We start from the raw sequence: 20,904 nt of genomic DNA on the forward strand, positions 1-20,904 counted from the left end.
AATAATAATAATAAATAATAATAATAAATTTCATTTCAAAGCCCGTTTCAAAACTCTCAAAGACACATTATAGTCACAGGATATTTTTTCTGCGGGTGAACAGCGGCAGCCACACGCGCCAGCGTTCACTCAACCCGGAACTAACTGAGAAGACTGAGAATGAACATGCTTTGTCGCAGTGCTGTTTAGCAAAGAAAAAATACAAAAGTAGAAGATCAAACCTTCCATTTCGGAGCGGCAAGCGGGCAAAGTGGTTTGTACGATTGTATTGCATACGTTTATTTCACTGATGTAAAATCCAATTGTTTATGTGTAATAAATAGCTATGCTTGTTTGGAGTTCTAATGTGGTGTCGTTGATGATTCGTGATGCAAGTGAAATCAAATTAAAGAATTAACCATCTGTACAAAGAACCGGAGTCCTCGCATGTTTCCAATGGAAGCACACACACAACATCCGACTTACGACCATTTCGACTTACGCCCGTTTGGTCGGAACGGAGCTCGGTCGTAAGTCGGATGTTACATTTTATATATATATATATATATATATATATATATATATATATTGGGGGGAGGGGATGTGACGTCATATGCTAGAAATATGCTAGGAAGTCTTTGAGATAAACAACACGACACACGCCAGGGTTGAAATAAAATATCTATTGAACTTGAAGCCCCCCCATTCACAAACGTAACATCATCAGATGACACGTAAAGTAGTCATGAAAGGTTTTCTGAATTGATGATTGTGTGATAAATTATCACATCCGCGGAAAAGAAAAGAAGAAGAAACAACAACAGCAATCCAAGAATTGAAATCATTTGGCACAAAGAAGTGGGAGAAATTCACAGCACACAATAAACAACCGGTGTTATTTATTTTTTGTCCGCTTGGGGTCGCCCTCCTCCTATTAAACACTCGGAAAAAGTGCGGCGGGCCCGCAAAGGCAAGTGACAAGGCAAAAGCCGACTCACGTATGAAAGTCAAGACTCGTCGCGGTTTATTATCAGGCTGAGATGGTTGATCGGTCTCGTCGCGTTTGCTTTCCGTTTTTGGCTACGACGGGGGTCGAGATATCGATCGTGCGTGGACGTTCACTGATCAGACGAATGAACGGAGTGTCATCGGCGTCAATGTTGTCATTGGTTGCCATGACAACAAAAATATCATTTATTTGGTCTTGTTTTGTGTTTGGTGTTTGTGTTTAACGTTTTTATATGAACCTTCCTATGTATGCAGGTGAGTCCATCCTTTTGCTAAGCAAAACATCAGCACCGAGGCAAGCCCAATCCAACTAGTGGGGACTCCGCGGAAATCTTCACGACTTGACATTTGACTGAGGAACTACGATAATTACCGTTTATGTTTAGTACTCGTGTAAAAGGGGGTGTGGAGCATGCAGATCCGGACGTGAAATGTCGAGTGTAACATGCTATCTAGCTGGCTAGCTATCTATTAGCTATCTGGCTAGCTATCTATTATCTATATGGCTATCTAGCTAGCGAGCTATCTAGCTAGATATCTATAATTATTTTTCCAGATTAAGGAATTTCTTTTTGACAGAATTCCTTATGAGAGAAGTTTTATCACAGTCTAGCTAGCTAGCAAGCTAGCTACCTACCTAACTATCTATTTGCTATCTATTAGCTGTCTAGCAGGCTATCTATTAGCGATTTGGCTGTCTGGCTAGCTATCTATTATCTATATGGCTATCTAGCTAGCGAGCTATCTAGCTAGATATCTATAATTATTTTTCCGGATTAAGGAATTTCTTTTTGACAGAATTCCTTATGAGAGAAGTTTTATCACAGTCTAGCTAGTTTGCAAGCTAGCTACCTAACTATCTATTAGCTGTCTAGCTATCTATCTATATGCTATCTATTAGCTATCTGGCTGTCTGGCTAGCTATCTCACTAGCTATCTATTATCTATATGGCTATCTAGTTGGCGAGCTATCTAGCTAGATATCTTATTTTTTTTCCGGATTAAGGAATTTCCATTTGACAGAATTCCTTATGAGAGAAGATTTATGACAGTCTATCTAGCTATTAAGCTAGCTAACTAGCTATCTATTTGCTGTCTAGCTGTCTTACTGGATTACTGGATTGGATTGGATTTGCCTTTATTAGTCTCGCAGTGGAGAAATTTACATTTCACAGCAGCAAAGTTATATCTAGATATCTAGCTAGCTATCGTTTAGCTATCTAGCTGGCTAGGTAGCTATCTATTAGCGACTGTATCCTGTGACTGTAAAGTGACCTTGAGAGTTTTGAAAGGTGCTTATAAACGAAATGTATTATTAGTTTTATTATTATTATTATTATTATTACTGTATCTATTAGCTAGCTAGCTAGATTTCTATCTATTTGAGTTACGCGTGTGGCTGCCGCTGCTCAATCACAGAAAAACGTATCATCTGACTGTAAAGTGACATTGAGAGTTTTGAAAGGCGCTTAGAAATCTAATGTATTATTATTATTATTATTAAAATCGTCTTCAATACTTGATAATATTTGTAAATGTCTTTTAGTTTTCACGGCGTTCCACAATAAACGTTTGTGACGTCAGTACGAGGCGTCATCCTTATTTGGTCTTGTTGTTATGGCAACCAATGACAATATTGGGGCTAGTTTCTCTGAGCGTTAAATAAAAAAACAAACAAAAAAAAGGATTTGCCCCCGGAGATCCATTAAGGGTGGTTGAAAACGACAGCAGCTGAATAATTTAGGCAATAAATAGTTCCTCAGCACACGGGAGGAGTACAAAACCCTGTTTTGTAATATAAAAATAGAAGAGGCGGAGCCTTTTCAATGTACACGTCGGTGCCTCGCCTCGACAAAAAGCCACGAAAGAGATTCCTTTGGAGGGACCGTTTTAGAGAGGGGGTAGAAAATGTCCCCCAACACTTTTTGCAACGCCACATCATTTATTTTTACTTCTTGACTGCCCCCTCCCACAAAACAAAAGAACAAAGTAAACCTTGGGTTTTTTTTAATCAAGACACATGGCGCCGTCTTGTATCAAAAGAGAGACAAAAATGCATTGTCGTTTGGCATTCATGTGGTGGGTGGGCGTTTTCGCTCCACAAGGGGGCGTGGCCTGTTCGCTAGCAGCCGTTTCACGTTTTTCAAAATATACGTATACGTACAGTGATACCACAGCTTACAAACTTAATTGGTTCCCAGTAAGTGTGTGTAAGGCGAAAAGTTCGTCTACCAAACATTAATTTCCCATAAGAAACCACCAAAAATGAGAATAATCCGTTTCCCAGGTCCCCATAAAACATAATTTTCTACTAAATAAGCCTTAAAATGACACAAAGTACACCTTATTTTATGTATAATAAATGTGCCATTGCTATTGCAATGAAAGAAATAAATTGTACAGTATAATAAAGTCGTTTTATTGACCTTTGTGATTGTCGTTGATGTCGTTGCCTCTTCATGATATCCGAGTGAAGTTGGCGTGCTTTCTCGGCGATAATACCCTCACTCACACTGTCCCCTGCCAGCTGCTTTTCGTTCATCCATATCAACAAAAGTTTTTCAACCTCTCCTATTGCCTGAGACCGTTGCTTAGACAACACAGAAACACCCATAGCCACATATAGCAATGGTCGACTTAGCATACTGGTACTGGGACACTAAGTCACACAAACGCACACCTCGTTGGTGTTTTTCGATAATCTCCTTCTTCTCCTCGACTGTCATTTTCTTTTGTGTCCTCTTTGGCTTAACACTAGCCTGTGGTGGAGTCTTTTTCGGTCCCATAATAGTAAAATTACTCCACTCGACAACAAAACACATCTGCACTCAAAGAAGGGGGTGTGGAAAACTAGTCCACCAGTCTCGCGAATTTACTGTTCGTAAGGCGAAAGGTTCGTAAGCTCAAGCGTTCCGAAGCTGAGGTATCACTGTACAATGCGAGTTGGGGCCCATTGGGAATCCTTCCCCTGTTTGTGGGGGGTGGGGTCTGAGGGCAATTGGGCTTTTTCGTCCACAAATGAAGTCAAAGAATTCGGGAGGGAAGGATTTAAAACGCGACGAGCGCGGCAAGTTGGTGGCAAGGCGGCGGCTGAGTGCCGCTTGGCTGCCACATTGAGTTTTGGCGCTCGCGAGAGAAAAGTGGAAACGCTCGGCGTCCAATGACAACCAAGATCAGTTAGCTAGCGAAACAGGGCGGCCGGACTCCAGCGGAGAAGACAAGAGGGGCAACCGAGCTGTCCAAGGTGGAGCTTTGAAAGGAAGGAAGCACGGCAAACGAGAGTTCCGAAGAAAACGTGGCGCGTCGGCAAAACAAAAGCGCGTGAACCACAAACGGGAAGACGTGGAGAATCCAGTCCGTCGGCGGAAGGGGGGCGGGTCTTCCGCCGCACTTACCGAGGCGGGGCGGGTGGCCGGCCTCAGTACGGCTTGCTGTCGTTCTTGGAGCGCTTGAGCTGCACCTTGAGCCGCTTCATGCCGATCTGGAAACCGTTCATGGACTGGATGGCCGCCTGCGACGACACCGGGTTGTCGTAGCTCACGAAGCCTGGAGGCCACACGGCGGACGGCACCCGTGTTAATCAGAACCGGTCCAGGTTTGAAGGCGGCGTAAACTGACCGAAACACTTGCTGAGGTTGGTCTGCTTGTCGATGAAGACCTTGGCGGAGACCACGTTGCCGAAGGGCATGAACATCTGGAGCAGGTCCTGGTCGCCAAACTCTTGAGGGAGGTGGTAAATGAACAGGTTGGCCCCTTCCGGACCTGCGCAGGAGGGACAACCTTTTCAAAGTCTAGTATAGCTAGCTATCTGTTAGCTGGCTAGCTATCTAGCTATGTATCTGTTATCTGGCTAGCTATCTAGCTAGATATCTATTAGCTGGCTAGCTATCTGGCTAGCTATCTATTAGCTAGCTAGCTTTCTATTTAAGTTACTTCCGGGTTGAGTGAACACTGGCGCCTGTGGCTGCCGCTGCTCACCCACAGAAAAACTGATCCTGTGACTAAAATGACCTTGAAAGTTTTGAAAGGCGCTTATAAACGAAATGTATTATATTATTATTATTATTATTATTATTATTATTATTATAAAGCTATCTATTAGCTATGTAGGATACTAAGTATTAGCTATCTAGCTAGCTGGCTATCTATTAGATATCTAGCTGGCTATCTATTAGCTATCTATCCAGCTAGCTGGCTATCTATTAGCTAGCTATATCGCTGGCTAGCTATTAGATATCTATTGACTGGCTAGCTAGCTTTCTATCTATTTGAGTTTCTTTCGGGTTTATTGAATACTGGCGCATGTGGCTGCTGCTGCTCACCCACAGAAAAACTGATCCCGTGTCTGTAAACTGACCTTGAACGGTTTGAAAGGAGCTGATAAATTATTTTATTATTATTATTATGATGGATGATGATGATGATGATGATTATTATTATTATTATTGAATCCTTTGATCCTCTCCACTTTCATCTAGAACTGCTTCATGTAACAAAGAGGGTACCGAAAGTGCTTAAGAATGAATGACTCTGTTTCTTTGTGCTGTCATATCATTTGTTATGTAGTTTTTTTGTTCTTTTGACTTGAAGACGGCGCCGCGAGAGTGGCTGCCTTTCCAGCAGCTCATGTATTTTGTTTTCTACTTTCATTCCTTTCATCACTTTGCTGCTGTGAAATGTAAAGACTAATAAAGGCAAATCCAATCCAATCCAATTATTGTTATTATAATAATGTTATCTATTAGCTAGCTAGCTTACTATCTATTAGCTAGCTTACTATCTATTGGCTATCTATCCAGCTAGCTGGCTATCTATTAGCTAGCTATTTGGCTGGCTAGCTATTAGCTCTCTATTGGCTAGCTAGCTAGCTAGCTTTCTATCTATTTGAGCAAATTATTTTTCATTCCGCACTGTACTTCAAATTAGAAACCCACAATTTGCATTTGTGGCTGTAGGCGTGGCTTCAACGTGGTCACGTTGCCCCACCCCACGCCGCCGCCGAAGGCCTCCCGGTCGCACGAGACTCACCTTCCTTTTGGCTGCCGGCGGCCGAGACGCTCTGTTGCGACAGCAGGCTGTGGTTGTAGAGCCCCGGCAGGTACTGCTGGATCCCCGAGTACGCCTGACTCAGCGCCTCGGCCGCGCCGCCGACGCCTGAGCCGTTGGACAGGCCTCCCGAGCCCAGCCCGCCGCCACCGTTTAGGGTCGCCATTCCTGCTGGCCGCAAAGGGGAAGGCGTCAGGGCGTGGATCGTACCCTCATACCCGCCACGCGCCGCCATGCGCTACCTGCGAGCGAGCCGCCGGCGGCCAGAGACTGAAGCGTCCCCAGAGACGCCGCCATGGGGTTGACGGACGACGCGCCGTTGGAGGTGGGCGACGAGCCTGGGTGGGGATGGACGAGCGAGGCGGTGAAGATGTCTCCCCCACCCGACCCCTTTGCGTGTGGTGGGCAGGCACAAATGACACAACGGCCCACGCGGACTTTTTACCTGCGCTCGTTAGCGCGCTTAGCGGGCTACTGGATGTGGTCATGGCGCTGGAGACCGATGCTGAAGCCTGGCTGGCCGTTGCTGCTGCCAACGCCGCCAAGTTCTGCATGGCGTTCAGACCTGTGTACGCACACACACACGCACACACATACACACACATGCCCGCACACACACACACACACACACACACACACACACACACACAACACACAAACACACAACAATGAGAGGTTGCCATCTTTCTGGACAGGTTGGAAGGAACTATTCTATTAGCTAGAGAGCTAGCTTACTATCTATTTGAGTTACTTCCGGGTTGAGTGAACGTTGGCACGTGTGGCTGCCGTTGCTCACCCACAAAAAACTTATCCTGTGACTGTAAAGTAGCTATATATTAGCCAGCTAGCTAGCTCTATATCTATTTGAGTAACTTCCGGGTTGAGTGAACACTGGTGCGTGTGGCTGCCGTTGCTCACCCACAAAAAACTTATCATGTGACTGTAAAGTAGCTATATATTAGCCAGCTAGCTAGCTCTCTATCTATTTGAGTAACTTCCGGGTTGAGTGAACACTGGTGCGTGTGGCTGCCGCTGCTCACCCACGGAAAAAAGCTGATCCTGTGTGTGTGTGAGTAGCTATCTATTAGCTAGCTAGCTAGCTTTCTATCTATTTGAGTCACTTCCGGGTTGAATGAATGCTGTGTATGTTCTACATACTTGGCTAATAAAGAGGATTCAGATTGTGATCAACTACTCTTTAAAAGGTACTTCCCATCTATTATCTATTAGCTAGCTAGTTAACTTCTATCTATTAGTTCTATGAGTTATTCTGGGTTGAGTGAACGCTGGCGCGTGTGGCTGCCGCTGCTCTCCCACAGAAAAACTGATCCTGTGACTGTAAAGTGACCTTGAGAGTTTTGAAAGGCGCTGAAAAATGAAATGTATTATTATTATTATTATTATTATTATTATTATATGCGGTTCATCAATGGGGTTTGAGTGGATGGCGGCCATCATGGGGGAGGCGCCGGCGTGGCCCAATTTGCAAATGGCGGATGCGGGACTAGCATTCACGCGACTCACCCTAGGGTCAGCGCGTGAGGCGGCGTACCTGAGGCGGGGTGCAGGTTGCCCAGTGCGTTCCCCGCCGAGGCCGACTGCTGCAGCAGCTGCAAGTAAATCTGCACACAGTCCAACCACCATTGGGGAAATCAGCGTCAATCATTTGTCAAATTTCGCTGCCGCTGCACTCTCAAAGCTCAACTTTAATCAAAAGAGGAAGCGGAAAATGATTTTGCTATCACAAAACAATGTGCAGATTGTATTATTGGACGGGTCCCGCATAGAATCGTCTTGAGCATAGGTGTCAAAGTCAAGGCCCGGGGGCCAGATTAAATTTGTAAAATTCCATACTCATCTATTGAGCTCGCTAGCTAGCGATCGAGCTCTTCCTATTCAGCTAGCTGGCTAATCCCTGACATAACAGGTGCCCAAGGCAAGGACCCGGGGCCAAATCTGGCCTGCCACATCATTTTATTCGGCCCGCCAAAGCAAATCAAATCAAACTTTTTCCATGTTCATCTATCAATATAGCTAGCAAATGAGCTAGCACTGTTTTTATTCAGATTGCTGGCTAATCCTTTACATCATGGGTGCTCAAATCAAGGCCCGGGGGCCAATTTTGGCCCGACACCTCATTTTATTCGGCCCACCAAAGCAAATCAAAGGTGGGAAATTCCATGCTCATCTATCAAGTTATCTAACAACTGAGCTAGCACGCGATCAAGGTAGCTAGAAAGCTAGCTCTCTTTTTATTCAGCTATCTGGCTAATCCCTTACACCACAGGTGTCCAAGGCAAGGCCAATTCTGGCCCACATCATTTTATTCAGCCCCCAAAGCAAATCAAAGGTGGGAAATTCCATGCTCATCTGTCGAGCTAGCTAGCAACCGAGCTAGCAAGTGATCAAGGTAGCTAACAACCAAGCTAGCAAGCAATCAAGATAGCTAGCACGTGATCAAGGTAGATAGCAAGCTAGCTTGCTAGCTCTCTTTCTATTCAGCTTGCTGGCTAATCCTTTAAATCATCGGTGTTCAAATCAAGGCCCGGGGGCCAATTTTGGCCCGCCACCTCACTTTAGTCGGCCTGCCAAAGCAAATGAAAGGTGGGAAATTCCATGCTCATCTAAGAAGCTAGCCAACAACTGAGCTAGCAAGCGATCGAGGTAGCAAGAAAGCTAGCTATCTCTCTTTCTATTCAGCTAGCTGGCTAATCCCTTACTATAAAGGTGTCCAAGTCAAGGACCGGGGGCCTATTCTGGCCCGCCACCTCATTTTATTCGGCCCGCCAAAGCAAATCAAACGTTGGAAATTCCATGCTCATCTGTCGAGCTAGCTAGCAACCGAGCTAGCAAGCGATCAAGGTAGCAAGAAAGCTAGCTATCTCTCTTTCTATTCAGCTACCTGGCTAATCCCTTACTATAAAGGTGTCCAAGTCAAGGCCCGGGGGCCAATTCTGACCCGCCACCTCATTTTATTCGGCCCACAAAAACAAATCCGCGGCAAAAAATAACTTTGACAGCCCTGGTCTTGACGTCCGAGTGACTGCAATAGAAAAAAGGAAGTGTGCGGCGGGTGGAGAGGGGGGGTAGTCTTACAGCCAGGTACTGTGGCCCCAGACTTCCCAGACCGGTGAGGTTTCCCCACATGGAGGCGGCGCTGAGCTGCTGCATCTGCTGCTGCAGTTGAAGCGCCATGCGTTTCTGCTCCTTGTCCTTCTGCGTGTCGGCGAACTTGACCACCATGGGCGACAAGCAGCCCTGAATGCCACACACAAACAAGAAGGTGTGGCACAGCCGCAGGGAAAACAGTCAATCCTATTCGTTTCCCACGCGTTTTGAACGGACCATCGGAGAGAAGGAACGTTAACGGCTGTTGGGGTTTTCTATAGTCGAATAGTGGCGGCGAGCGGGGCTACGAGACTCGCGGTGGATTTGGATTGGACGGGCGCTCACCTCCATGGTTTGGGACTGGTGCATGGACTTGATGGCGGCTTGGGCCGTCTGCCGGGCGGTGAAGGTCACAAAGGCGCAACCTGAAACACACAAGCGTGCATGCGTCCGCCATTGATGTCGTCCGAGCGGCGACGGGGGCCGACGGCAACAGCAGAGCTCGGACGCCGGTCTCAAAAGAACCACGTTTGCCAGTTTGAGAAAAGCTAACTTTTCTGGCTATCTAGCTAGCTATCTAGCTGGTTATCTAGATGGCTATCTAGCTGGTTACCTAGCTAGCAATCTATTTGCTATCTATTAGCTGTCTAGCTAGCTGGCTGCCTATCAAGCTATCTATCTATTAGCTGACTAGCTATCTAGCTAGCTATCCGGAAGGCTATCTATTAGCTATGTATTAGCTAGCTTTCTATCTATTTGAGTTACTTCCGGGTTGAGTTCCGGGTTGAGTCGGCGCATATGGCTGCCGCTGCTCACCCGCAGAAAAACTGATCCGGTGACTGTCAAGTGACCGTAAGAGTTTTGAAAGGCGCTTAGAAATGAAATGGATGATTATTATTATGATTATTTTCTAGCTATTTGCTATCTATTGGCTATCTGGCTAGCTAGCTGGTTGCCTATCTGGCCTATCGAGCTATCTATCTATTAATAGACTATCTATAATAGTAGATCAGTAGATCTAATAGATCTACTGATCTATTAGCTAGCTTTCTATCGATTTGAGTTACTTCCGGGTTGAGTGTACGCTGGCGCATATGGCTGCCGCTGCTCACCCGCAAAAAACTGATCCTGTGACTGTAAAGTGACCTGAAGAGTTTTGAAAGTCGGTAAGAAATGAAATGTATTATTATTATTATTATTATTATTATTATCATTTGCTAGCTATTTGCTATCTGGCTAGCTAGCTGGCTACCTAGCTAGCTATCTATCTATTCACTATTTAACTGACTGGCTATCTAGCTAGGTATCTGTTGGCTATCAATTAGCTTGCTAGCTAGCTTTCTATTAATTTGAGTTACTTCCGTGTTGAGTGAACACTGGCGCGTGTGGCTGCCACTGCTCACCCACAGAAAAACTGATCCTCTGACTGAAAAGTGACCCTGAGAGTTTTGAAAGGCGCTTAGAAATGAAATGTATTATTATTATTATTATCATTTGCTAGCTATTTGCTAGCTATTGGCTATCTGGCTAGCTAGCTGGCTACCTAGCTAGCTATCTATCTATTCACTAACTGACTGGCTATCTAGCTGGGTATCTGTTGGCTATCAATTAGCTTTCTAGCTAGCTTTCTATTGATTTGAGTTACTTCCGTGTTGAGTGAACACTGGCGCGTGTGGCTGCCACTGCTCACCCACAGAAAAACTGATCCTCTGACTGAAAAGTGACCCTGAGAGTTTTGAAAGGTGCTTAGAAATGAAATGTATGATCATGATGATGATGATGATGATGATTATTATTATTATTATTATTATTATTATTATTATTATTATTATTATTATTATTATTAGCGGATGCCGGCCCGTTTGACTGAGGCGGGACGGCGTAAACGCGGATAAAAATGGCGGCGCGAGCGCTGCGTGGTCACCTCGGCTGAGTCCGTCGGGGCCCCGAAGTATCCGACACTCCTCAATTTGCCCGTAGGGCGAGAACATCAGGCGCATGTCGTTCTCGTTACACTTCTTGGAGATCATGCCGACGAACAGCTTACGGTCCTCCACCGCTGCATCACACGCCAGGCCAACCAACGCTCAAATCAGGCGCAGCGCGCTCGACCCGTCGGCCCCAAAAGTGCTCACCGTTGTTCTTCTCACTGTCGGCCGGCTTCATCTGGACCGGGTGGTGCATCTGGACCAGGGGAACAAATGGATCGCACGTCAATGGCCGCCGACGCTTTGCTTTGCGCGACCAAAACCAAAACTTTTCCACTGCAGTTCATTCGCTCATTTGTGGTGCGCTCTGTATGGAATATGCTGAGGGGATGAAATACAGTGATACCTCCGTTTACCAACTTAATTGGTTCCCAGAAAGTGTGTCAGGCCAAAAGTGTGTCTTTCAAATATTAATTTTTCATAGAAAACCCTTAAAAATGAGAATAATCCACTCCCAGATCCCCATAAAACATAATTTTCCAATAAATATGCCTTAAAACTACACAAAATATACCTTATTTTATGCAGAATAAATGTGCTATTTCAGGGGTGTCAAAGTCATTTTTTGCCGCGGGCCACATTATAGTTAGTGTTTCCTTTCAAGGGCCGTTAAGATTTTGGGGAAGCCATTAGAGAGCACAACAAATGAATGAATAACTAGTTTTCAAATCTGAAGTAAAGATTAATGATTGTGAAATGTATGAAATTTTGGTTAGGATTTTAGCGAGCATCATGGAATTTCACAAGTTTGATTTGCTTTTGCGGGCCGAAAAAAATGATGTGGCGGGCCGGATTGGTCCCCCAGGCCTTGACTTTGACACCTGTGTGCTATTGTATTGTAATGAAAGAAATAAACTGTACTGTATAATCAAGTCGTTTTATTGACCTTGGTGATGTTCATGGTAGTTGCCTCTTGATGATATCTGAGTGATCGTGTATAAGTGTTCGCCTGCCGAACATTTATTTCCCATAAGAAACCATTAAAATTGTGAATAATGCGTTCCCAGGTCCCCATAAAACATAATTTCCTATGAAATAAGCCTTAAAACTACACAGAATATACATTATCTTATGTATAATAAATCTGCTATTGTATTGTCATGAAAGAAACAAACTGTACTGGATAATAAAGTCGTTTTATTGACCTTTGTGATGGTCGTGGATGCAGTTGCCTCTTGATGATGGCCGAGTGAAGTTGCTGTGCTTTCTCGGCGATAATACCCTCACTCACACTGTCCCCTGCTAGCTGCCATTCGTTCATCCAAATCAACAGAAGTTTTTCAACCTCTTATATTGCCTGAGACCGTTGCTTTGACAACACAGAAACACCCTTAGCCACATGTAGCAATATTAGCATTCTGGTACTGGGATGCTAAGTCACACAAACGCACACCTCGTTGGTGTTTTTCAATGATCTCCTTCTTCTGCTCGACCGTCATTTTCTTTTGTGTCCTTTTAGGCTGAACACTTGCCTGTGATGGGGTCTTTTTCGCTCCCATAATGGCAAAAGTACTCCACTCGATAACAAACCACGTCTGCACTCAAGGAAAGTGGGTGATGAAAAGTAGTCCGCCAGCCATTGTTGCGCTGCATGTGTTTACCGAAAACTAGTTCGTATGCCAAGATTATATTATCGCAAATTTGTTAATATTCATAAGGCGAAAAGTTCGTTAGCTAAAGCGTTCGTAAGCCGAGGTACCACTGTATTCGAATGGCTTCCTCAAATTCAAATCATAACTACAATGTGGCCCCCTAGCGGCAAAAAAATGACTTTGACACCCCCCCCCCCACCCCCTCCGGTAGCGAGATAGGTCCATGGATGCTGAAGAGTGGTGCGGCGACCCCATTCATGGCCTGATTTTGGACCACATCTCCGTGACGAAAGGCTCAAATGACAAATGGTGCTGCAATGTCAAAATGACCAAAGCTGCCTGAGAAGGGTGGATGCTTTGTTGCCACGGAAACCGTCCAAAGGACGGGGTGGGAGGACGTGGCGGCGGCCGGCCACTCACCCCCGGAAGAATCTTCATGTTGTGAAGAGCGTTCTGAGCCTCCAAGGCCGACTTGCGAGTGTAGTACGTGACGAAACAGCAACCTGTCACCGCAACACACATGGAAATGGTAGTGATGTGTCGTTCGCGAACGAGCCGGTTCTTAGAGCCGGATCTCTGAAGTGAACAAAGAGAGCCGATTCCTAACAAGGAGCCGGAAATGGTAGCCAACTTTTTTTTGCCCCCGCCCCCAGTCTTCGGTTAAAGCTGCATGTGATTGGTCAAGATCCGAGGTCGAGGAGGGAGGGGAGAATTACAGACACACGCAGCAGTGAGAAGAAGGTGAGGGGGGGGGGAATAGAAGCACACTGTGAGTAGCACAGGAAACAGGACGACAGAGCTTGATAGCACTACAAAGCAAAAGCACTACTCTGCTCCCCCCAACCTGAGAGCAGGGACCTATCATAGCAGAGTCCGGCACCGCCATGTCTGGACAGTAGGGATATATATAAGGCCGAAACTACCAGTAAGACTTTAGTTTGCTGACGAAGTTTCTTTGATAAGAAGCGAAACGTCCGACACCTTCAAAGAAGTACAGATGACAGCTGAAGAAACCTTTTCATCGCTACCTCTTTAATGTTTCACCCCCCCCCCCCCCCTCACTGCTGCGTTCTTGACCAATCACGTGGCTTTAACCCAAGACTGGGGGCGGGGAATAGAGGACAAAAACAAGTCGGCTGCCATTTTCTTGTTAGGAGAACGACACATCACTCATTGTGGCACTCCGTGTGTGTCCCAAAAAATAGTTTGTATGCCAAGGTTAAATGTTCATAAATTGAACATTCGTAAACCAAAAAGTTCATAAGCCAAGGGGTTCGTAAACCGAGGTATCACTGTAGTGTATTTTTTTACATGAGTAATTCGTTTTTCACATAATTTTACATGATTTTTAATAGTTAATTTAAGCAACAAAAAACCTGAGAACCATTTGGGAGCCAAAAGAGCTCGATCTTTTTAGTGAGCCGAGCCAAAAGATCCGGCTCTCTGAAAGGAGCCGGAATTTCCATGACTAGTAAATGGGCTCAACCAACGAGGCCGGACGCCGTCCCGTGAGGCCGAGGGGTCAGAAGGCAAGCGTTTGAAGGACCTCGCCGCCTGCGAGGATCAAGCGCGCGCTATTGTGGCCACTCACCTTTGCTCTGGGGCGGGTTCTGGCTGCGGTCCCTGAGAACGTTGATCTCGTAGACGGCGCCGTACGGCTCAAAGAGCTCCCGCAGCTGCTCCTCGGACCAGGCGCGCGGGATCTGGCCCACAAACATTTTGATGGCGTCCACGTCGGGTTGGTCGGGGTGGTCCAGGGACCCGTTCATCTTCTTGACGCTGCAACCACACCACACGTCAGGAAACATATTAGCTAAAGAGCTAGCGAGCTATCTAAAGGTAGCATCCGACTTACGACCGAGTTCTGTTCCGACCAAGTGGTCGTAAGTCGAAATCCATTCAAAATGTTGAATCGGAGGCTAAATGACTCACAACTTCCCCCCTCCCTCTGGTGCCATCACATGGTCAATTGCTGTGCGAGAGTGAGATGCTGGCTGGCCAAAATTGTCGTACGCGTTGCCGGCCTGCACGCGCGTTGCGGTGCCAGGCGTAGAATTGAAATAAAAATAAAATAATAATAATAATAATAATACATTTAATTCATGAGCACCTTTCAAAACTCTCAAGGTCACTTTATAGTCACAGGATAAGTTTTTCTGTGGGTGAGCAGCGGCAGCCACACGCGCCAGCGTTCACTCAACCCGGAAGTCATTGAAATAGTCAGAAAGCTAGCTAGCTAGATAGCTAGCTAATAGATATCCACTGATAGCCAATATCTAGTGAATAGATAGCTAAAACCTAGAGAATAGATAGCTAATGCCTAGCAAATAGATAGATAATAGCTAGCTAGCTATATAGCTAATAGCTAGATAGCTAGATAGCCAACTAGATAACAAGATTGCATTGGATTGGCCTTTCCAATCCAATCCAAAGTTAAAATAACAATACAATAACAAACAAGATAGCCAGCTAATAGATTTTCAAGACGTCTGGAGGTGTGTCGTAAATCGGATGCTACCTGTATTAAATATCTCGCGAGCTAGAGAGCTAGTTATTAGCAATATAGCTAGCTGGCTATTTTTGTCAGGAAACATATTAGCTATCTAGTTAGCTAGCTATCTATTAGCTATCTAGCATTCTATTAGCTAGCTAGCTTTCTATCTTTATCTCAAGTTATTTTGGCTTGAGTGAACCCTGGCACGTGTGGCTGCTGCTGCTCACCCACAGAAAAACAGTTCCTTTGACTGTAAAGTGACCCTGAGAGTTTTGAAATGCGCTTAGAAAAGACAATTATTATTATTATTATTATTATTATTATTATTATTATTATTATTATTATTATTATTATTATTATTATTATTATTATTTGCTATCTATTGCTATCTGGATGGCTGGCTAGCTATCTAGCTATTCACTATCTAGCTGGTTGGCTATCCAGTTGGCTATCAATTGGCTAGTTTGCGATCTTTCTATCTATTTGAGTTATTCCGGGTCGAGTGAACACTGGCGCGTGTGGCTGCCACTGCTCACCCACAGAAAAACTGATCATTTGACTGTAAAGTGACCTTGAGAGTTTTGAAAGGCGCTTAGAAATCAAATGTATTATTATTATTGGTTCTGACGGCCACGCATTTGCAAAATGCGAACGGACGCCCGAAGGACTGTCCGCACAGTTCCGAAGCCAAAGTTCAAAAGCGGACCTCAATTCCGGCGGCGCAAGTGGAAGAAATGAGAAAAGGCGACTCACACGGGACTCGGGTTCAAAGAGCAATGATCCACCAGCATCTCGGGCAGGAAATCCAGCTTAAAAGATGCCATGGTGGCTTCGAAGGCGAAAACGGACCAGCCGCCAAAGTTAACAAAGGTGGGAAGGCAGCGGCTGGCGGATCCGCACCACACGGACAAAGTGGCCGGCGGGGGACGAGGGAGGACGACGCCGCGGCCAGCGTAAAGGCCCGCCTGTCCAGGAAGCGGCGACGCGATGCCGGGGAGGGGGCACCCCGGGCGCTGTGGCCACAATCAAAATGCTGATGACCCACGCGCGCCCTTTGTCAGCGTTTCCCCTAGGCCAGCACAAATGGCTGCAGCGTCAGATAAACAGCGTGTCAGATTGATGGCGATAAGGCAGTGGCCATGAAAAGAGACGGCCAACGCCGCCGCGCGGCCGCCAACTAATCCTCGCCGACCAACAATTATGTTCCGGTCTTGTTGGAGGAGGACGGGGGGGAGGGGGGAGCGCTGCCCAATTAATTTGCAGGTGTGAAGTGCATTGGCAAAGCGGCAGCCGGGCCATAGGATAAGTTTTTCTGCGGGTGAACAGCGGCAGCTACACACGCCAGCGTTCACTCAAACCGGAAGTAACTCAAATAGATAGAAAGATAGCTAGCTAGCCAATCGATAGCCAACAGATACCTAGCTAGATAGCCAGCCAACTAGATAGCCAGTCAGTTCGATAGTGAATAGCTAGCAAGCAAGCTAGCTAGCTAGCCAGATGGCTAATAGATGGCAAATAGCTAGCAAATGATAATAATAATAATAATAATAATAATAATAATAATAATAATAATAATAATAATAATAATAATAATAATAATAATACATTTGATTTCGAAGCGCCTTTCAAAACTCTCAAGGTCACTTTACAGTCACAGGATCAGTTTTTCTGTGTATGAGCAGCGGGAGCCACGCGTTCATTCAACCCTAAAGTCACTCAAATAGATAGAAAGCTAGCTAGCCAATCGATAGCCAACAGATACCTAGCTAGATAGCCAGCCAACTAGATAGCCAGTCAGTTCGATAGTGAATAGCTAGCAAGCAAGCTAGCTAGCTAGCCAGATCGCTAATAGATGGCAAATAGCTAGCAAATGATAATAATAACAACAACAACAACAACAACAACAACAACAATAATAATAATAATAATATAATAATACATTTGATTTCGAAGCGCCTTTCAAAACTCTCAAGGTCACTTTACAGTCACAGGATCAGTTTTTCTGTGTATGAGCAGCGGGAGCCACGCGTTCATTCAACCCTAAAGTAACTCAAATAGATAGAAAGCTAGCTAGCTAATAATAATACAGTCACCGTTTCTTGCACGGGTGAGCAGCGGCAGCCATTCACGCCAGCGTTCACTCTACTTGGAAGTAACACAGCAGCAAAGTGATGAAAGGAAGACGAAAGGAAAGAAAGAAGTAGAAAAACAAAATACATGAGCTGCTGTAAAGGCAGCCACTCTTGCGGCGCCATTTTGAAGTAAAAAAAAACAAAAATAACTAGATAACAAATAATGACAACACAAAGACACAGAGAGTCATTCATTCCTCAGCACTTGCTGTACCCCGTTTGTGACATGAAGCAGTGCTAGATGAAAGAGGACAGGATCAAAGCATCCTTTTCAGCAGTGGCTCAGGGTGGAATGTGCACGTCTGCTACAAGCTAAAAAAGTTGAAATGTGGATGGCAATTTGATCACATTCGATTCGATGAACCTTTATTTGTCTCACTGTGGACAAATGGACATTTCACAGCAGCAAAACCAAAGTACAGAAGCTGCTGTCAAGGCAGCCACTCCCGCGACGCCATCTTGAAGTCCAAACAACATCAAAAAACAAATATGACAACACAAAAGACACAGACACTCTTTCTTTCTGCACCCTCCTCGATGCATGAAGCAGTTATAGATGATAGAAGAGAGAAAAGCCTCCTTTTCACCAGTGGATCAGATACATCATGGTGGAATGTGCATGTCTAGTACAAGCTAAATGCTGAAAGCAAACATGAAGCTGTAGCATCCATTGACCAAAAGAGACTGTCTCACATCTCCTATCCCACATCAATCCGCTTCAATTCCAAGCCACGACAGCACTTGGAACAAAATTCCACAATCAACGATTTCTGCGATTGGCTGACAACAGGTTAAGGTTGTACCCCGCCGACGGCCCAAAGACAGCTGGGATAGGCTTTGACACACGCTTGACCCTTGTCGGGATAAACGGACGCAAAATTGGGCAGATGAAGAAATAAAGTACAGTGATACGTCGGTTTACGAACGCTTTAGCTCACAAACTTTTCACCTTCCAAACATTAAATTTGTGAGAATATAATCTTGGCATACAAACTAGTTTCCGGCGGAAGGACACCAAACCACACGGTCGACCAGTGCCACGGTGGCTGGCGGAGTAGTTTTCCACACCCACTTTCTTTGAGTGCAGACATGGTTTGTTTTCGAGTGGAGTATTTTTGCTATTATGGAACCGAAAAAGTCCCCACCACAGACTAGTGTTAAGCCGAAGAGGACACAGGAGAAAATGACGGTCCATCAGAAGATCAGGAGATAATCGAAAAACACCGAGGTGTGCGTTTGTGTGACTCAGTGTCCCAGTACCAGTATGCTAAGTTGCTACATGTGGCTAAGGGTATTTCGGGGTTGTCTAAACAATGGTCTCAGGCAATAGAAGAGGTTGAAAAAAACGTCTATTGATTTGGATTAACGAAAAGCAGCTTTCAGGGGACAGTGTGAGTGAGGGTATTATCGCCGAGAAAGCACGGCAACTTCACTCGGATATCATCAAGAGGAAACTGCATCCATGACAATCATAAAAGGTCAATAAAACGACTTTATTATGTACTAGTTTATTTCTTTCATTACAATACAATAGCACATTTATTATACATAAAATAAGGTATATTTTGTGTAGTTTTAAGGCTTATTACACAGGAAATTATGTTTTATGGGGACCTGGGAACGGATTATTCACATTTTTAATGGTTTCTTATGGGAAATAAATGTTCGGCAGATAAACTTTTCGCCTTACACACACTTTCTGGGAACCAATTAAGTTTGTGAGCTGAAGTATCACTGTATTTGACAAATAACCCTATGACAAGAATGAGATCATATAAGCTGCAGCTGTTGTAAAAGCGCTATATCAATCAGGGTTTATTGTATTGTATAGTATTGTATGATAGAGGGTAATTAGTAATTAACAGTGTGACGCCTTCAGAAATAAACGAGTGTTAATTTGTCATATAATACTTTGTTATTCACGGGGAAAACTCCGGAAATAATAATAATGAGTGGGGTGTGGCAATTTGGACACCAGAAAAACAAGAACGGCTCAGTACTCTTGCCCAAGTGCAATAAAGTTTCCAAGTTTAAATACTCTTGCCAGTACCGCGTTAGTCGATGACGTCACATGCGCCCTCTTTTCGGATATAAATAGTGACCAAAACATCATTTATTCATAGTGAGCAGAAGTGTTCTCATTTGACACCGGCTTCTCGCCATCAACGCCACACGCCGTGTCGTCCGTCACCTTAGCGTTAGCCAAGCAAGACCAAGTGTTTGACAGTCAGCTGCGAGGCGGGCGCGCGCGCGCACTCACAACCTTCGGCTTCGGCTCGCCTCGGCAAGGCTAGCTGGCTAGCATGCTAGCTCCCAACAAGCCTTTCTCCCAACTTGAAATGAGCGACTTACCCGTCTTTTACGCCACACTTTATTTGACTGGCTTTGTCTGAGACCAGGGTGCCCTGTTGGACGTTGGCCGGCAAATGTAATGTTGTGTTATGTTGAACACTTTCAAACGGACAAGTTTGAACGGCGAGTACTCCCAACTTCCCGGGTTGTGACAGCTAGCCGTTGCTGGGTAAAAAAAAAGGAAGGCACTCGCCCCAGCTCGGGCCGCTTCCATTGCACCTGCCAAACGGGGGTGCTTCCGACGATGAAGCCGCAATTTCAAACCTTTTTAAGAATTTTGAGTCTGTTTATCTCGTTTGAGAACGGTCATTTATGTACAACAATGTTTTGTCAGATGGTTCGTTGTGTGAAACTAGAGCTTTTAGATACTGAGATGGCGGTCAAAAAAAATGGTGAGGTCCGCTGAGAGGCACCACGCGGGACGGATGTTTTGCTCCATTTTTTGATGATATGTAACATTTTTGTCATAATATCTAGTCATTTCTGAAAAATAAGTAAACACAAAACTGAAAAGTACACAAAGTAATTGTTAAAAAAATACATTGAGATATCATCATACATGTAAAGTTTCAGAAATCATCCATCGGGAGATTTTCGTCCTCACGACTCTGTGGTGCGTGTTAAAATAATGTGAGTGTTACAAAAGTGTCAATTACAATTCAATAAAACACAAAAAGGCTTTGATTGTTTATTAATACATTTAATTAGTATAAAAATGTATATAGTTTTTCACATTTTCTTTATTTCACCTTAGAAATGAACAGTGAAGTGTGTCAATAGTTGCTTAATAATAATAATAATAATAATAATAATAACAATAATAATAATAATAATAATAATAATAATAATAATAATCCATTTTATTTCAAGCGCCCTTCAAAACTCTCAAGGACATTTTACAGTCACAGACAAGCATAGGTATACAATTATAAATAAAATACAACTATAAATAGAAACAAGAGAAAGCTACACAGTATTATTACATTATTACATATTATCAGAATCAGAATCAGAATCAGAATCAGCTTTATTGCCAAGTATGTAGAACACACAAGGAATTTGTTTCCGGTATTATTATTATTACATATTATAATTATTATTACAGTATTATATAGACAGTATTGTGGTCAAAATTGGGAGTATCCCTACCAAATCGTGCGACTGAACATGTATGAAATATGTATTTGTTATAACGGAGGGTAAAA

The 20,904-nt window shown here is 44.4% G+C and overlaps 1 protein-coding gene across 2 annotated transcripts; it reads right to left on the reverse strand.

Moving 5' to 3' along the window:
* Window positions 1-647: 647 nt before the first annotated feature.
* On the reverse strand, window positions 648-19,860 carry celf1 (cugbp, Elav-like family member 1). 2 transcript variants are annotated; one of them, XM_088991629.1, is made up of 13 exons: window positions 19,700-19,860; window positions 14,313-14,500; window positions 13,142-13,224; window positions 11,277-11,325; window positions 11,066-11,200; window positions 9,487-9,566; window positions 9,130-9,291; window positions 7,586-7,655; window positions 6,479-6,598; window positions 6,276-6,371; window positions 6,016-6,201; window positions 4,606-4,749; window positions 648-4,533 (listed from the first exon to the last, which is right to left on the reverse strand). In XM_088991629.1, the coding sequence occupies exons 2-13, from the start codon at window positions 14,488-14,490 to the stop codon at window positions 4,406-4,408; spliced, it is 1,431 nt and encodes a 476-aa protein (XP_088847755.1). In that variant the 5' UTR covers window positions 14,491-14,500; window positions 19,700-19,860; the 3' UTR covers window positions 648-4,405. The 2 variants fall into 2 exon arrangements, with proteins under 2 accessions (XP_088847755.1, XP_088847754.1); XM_088991628.1 differs by lacking the exon at window positions 19,700-19,860 and adding an exon at window positions 15,969-16,176.
* Between the last annotated feature and the right edge of the window lie 1,044 nt (window positions 19,861-20,904).

Source organism: Hippocampus bargibanti, linkage group LG03, assembly GCF_051943395.1.
Source record: "Hippocampus bargibanti isolate YZ-2025 linkage group LG03, ASM5194339v1, whole genome shotgun sequence".
Classification (NCBI taxonomy): domain Eukaryota; kingdom Metazoa; phylum Chordata; class Actinopteri; order Syngnathiformes; family Syngnathidae; genus Hippocampus; species Hippocampus bargibanti.

Excerpts from the sequence above, each read along its gene's own strand:
- celf1 (XM_088991628.1), bottom strand. The coding sequence starts at position 16,039 with ATGGCATCTTTTAAGCTGGATTTCCTGCCCGAGATGCTGGTGGATCAT. Across the intron at positions 13,225-14,312 it reads GAACCCGCCCCAGAGCAAAG|GTTGCTGTTTCGTCACGTAC; the intron begins GTGAGTGGCCAC and ends TTGCGGTGACAG. Across the intron at positions 7,656-9,129 it reads TGGGGCCACAGTACCTGGCT|ATTTACTTGCAGCTGCTGCA; the intron begins GTAAGACTACCC and ends GACTGTGTGCAG.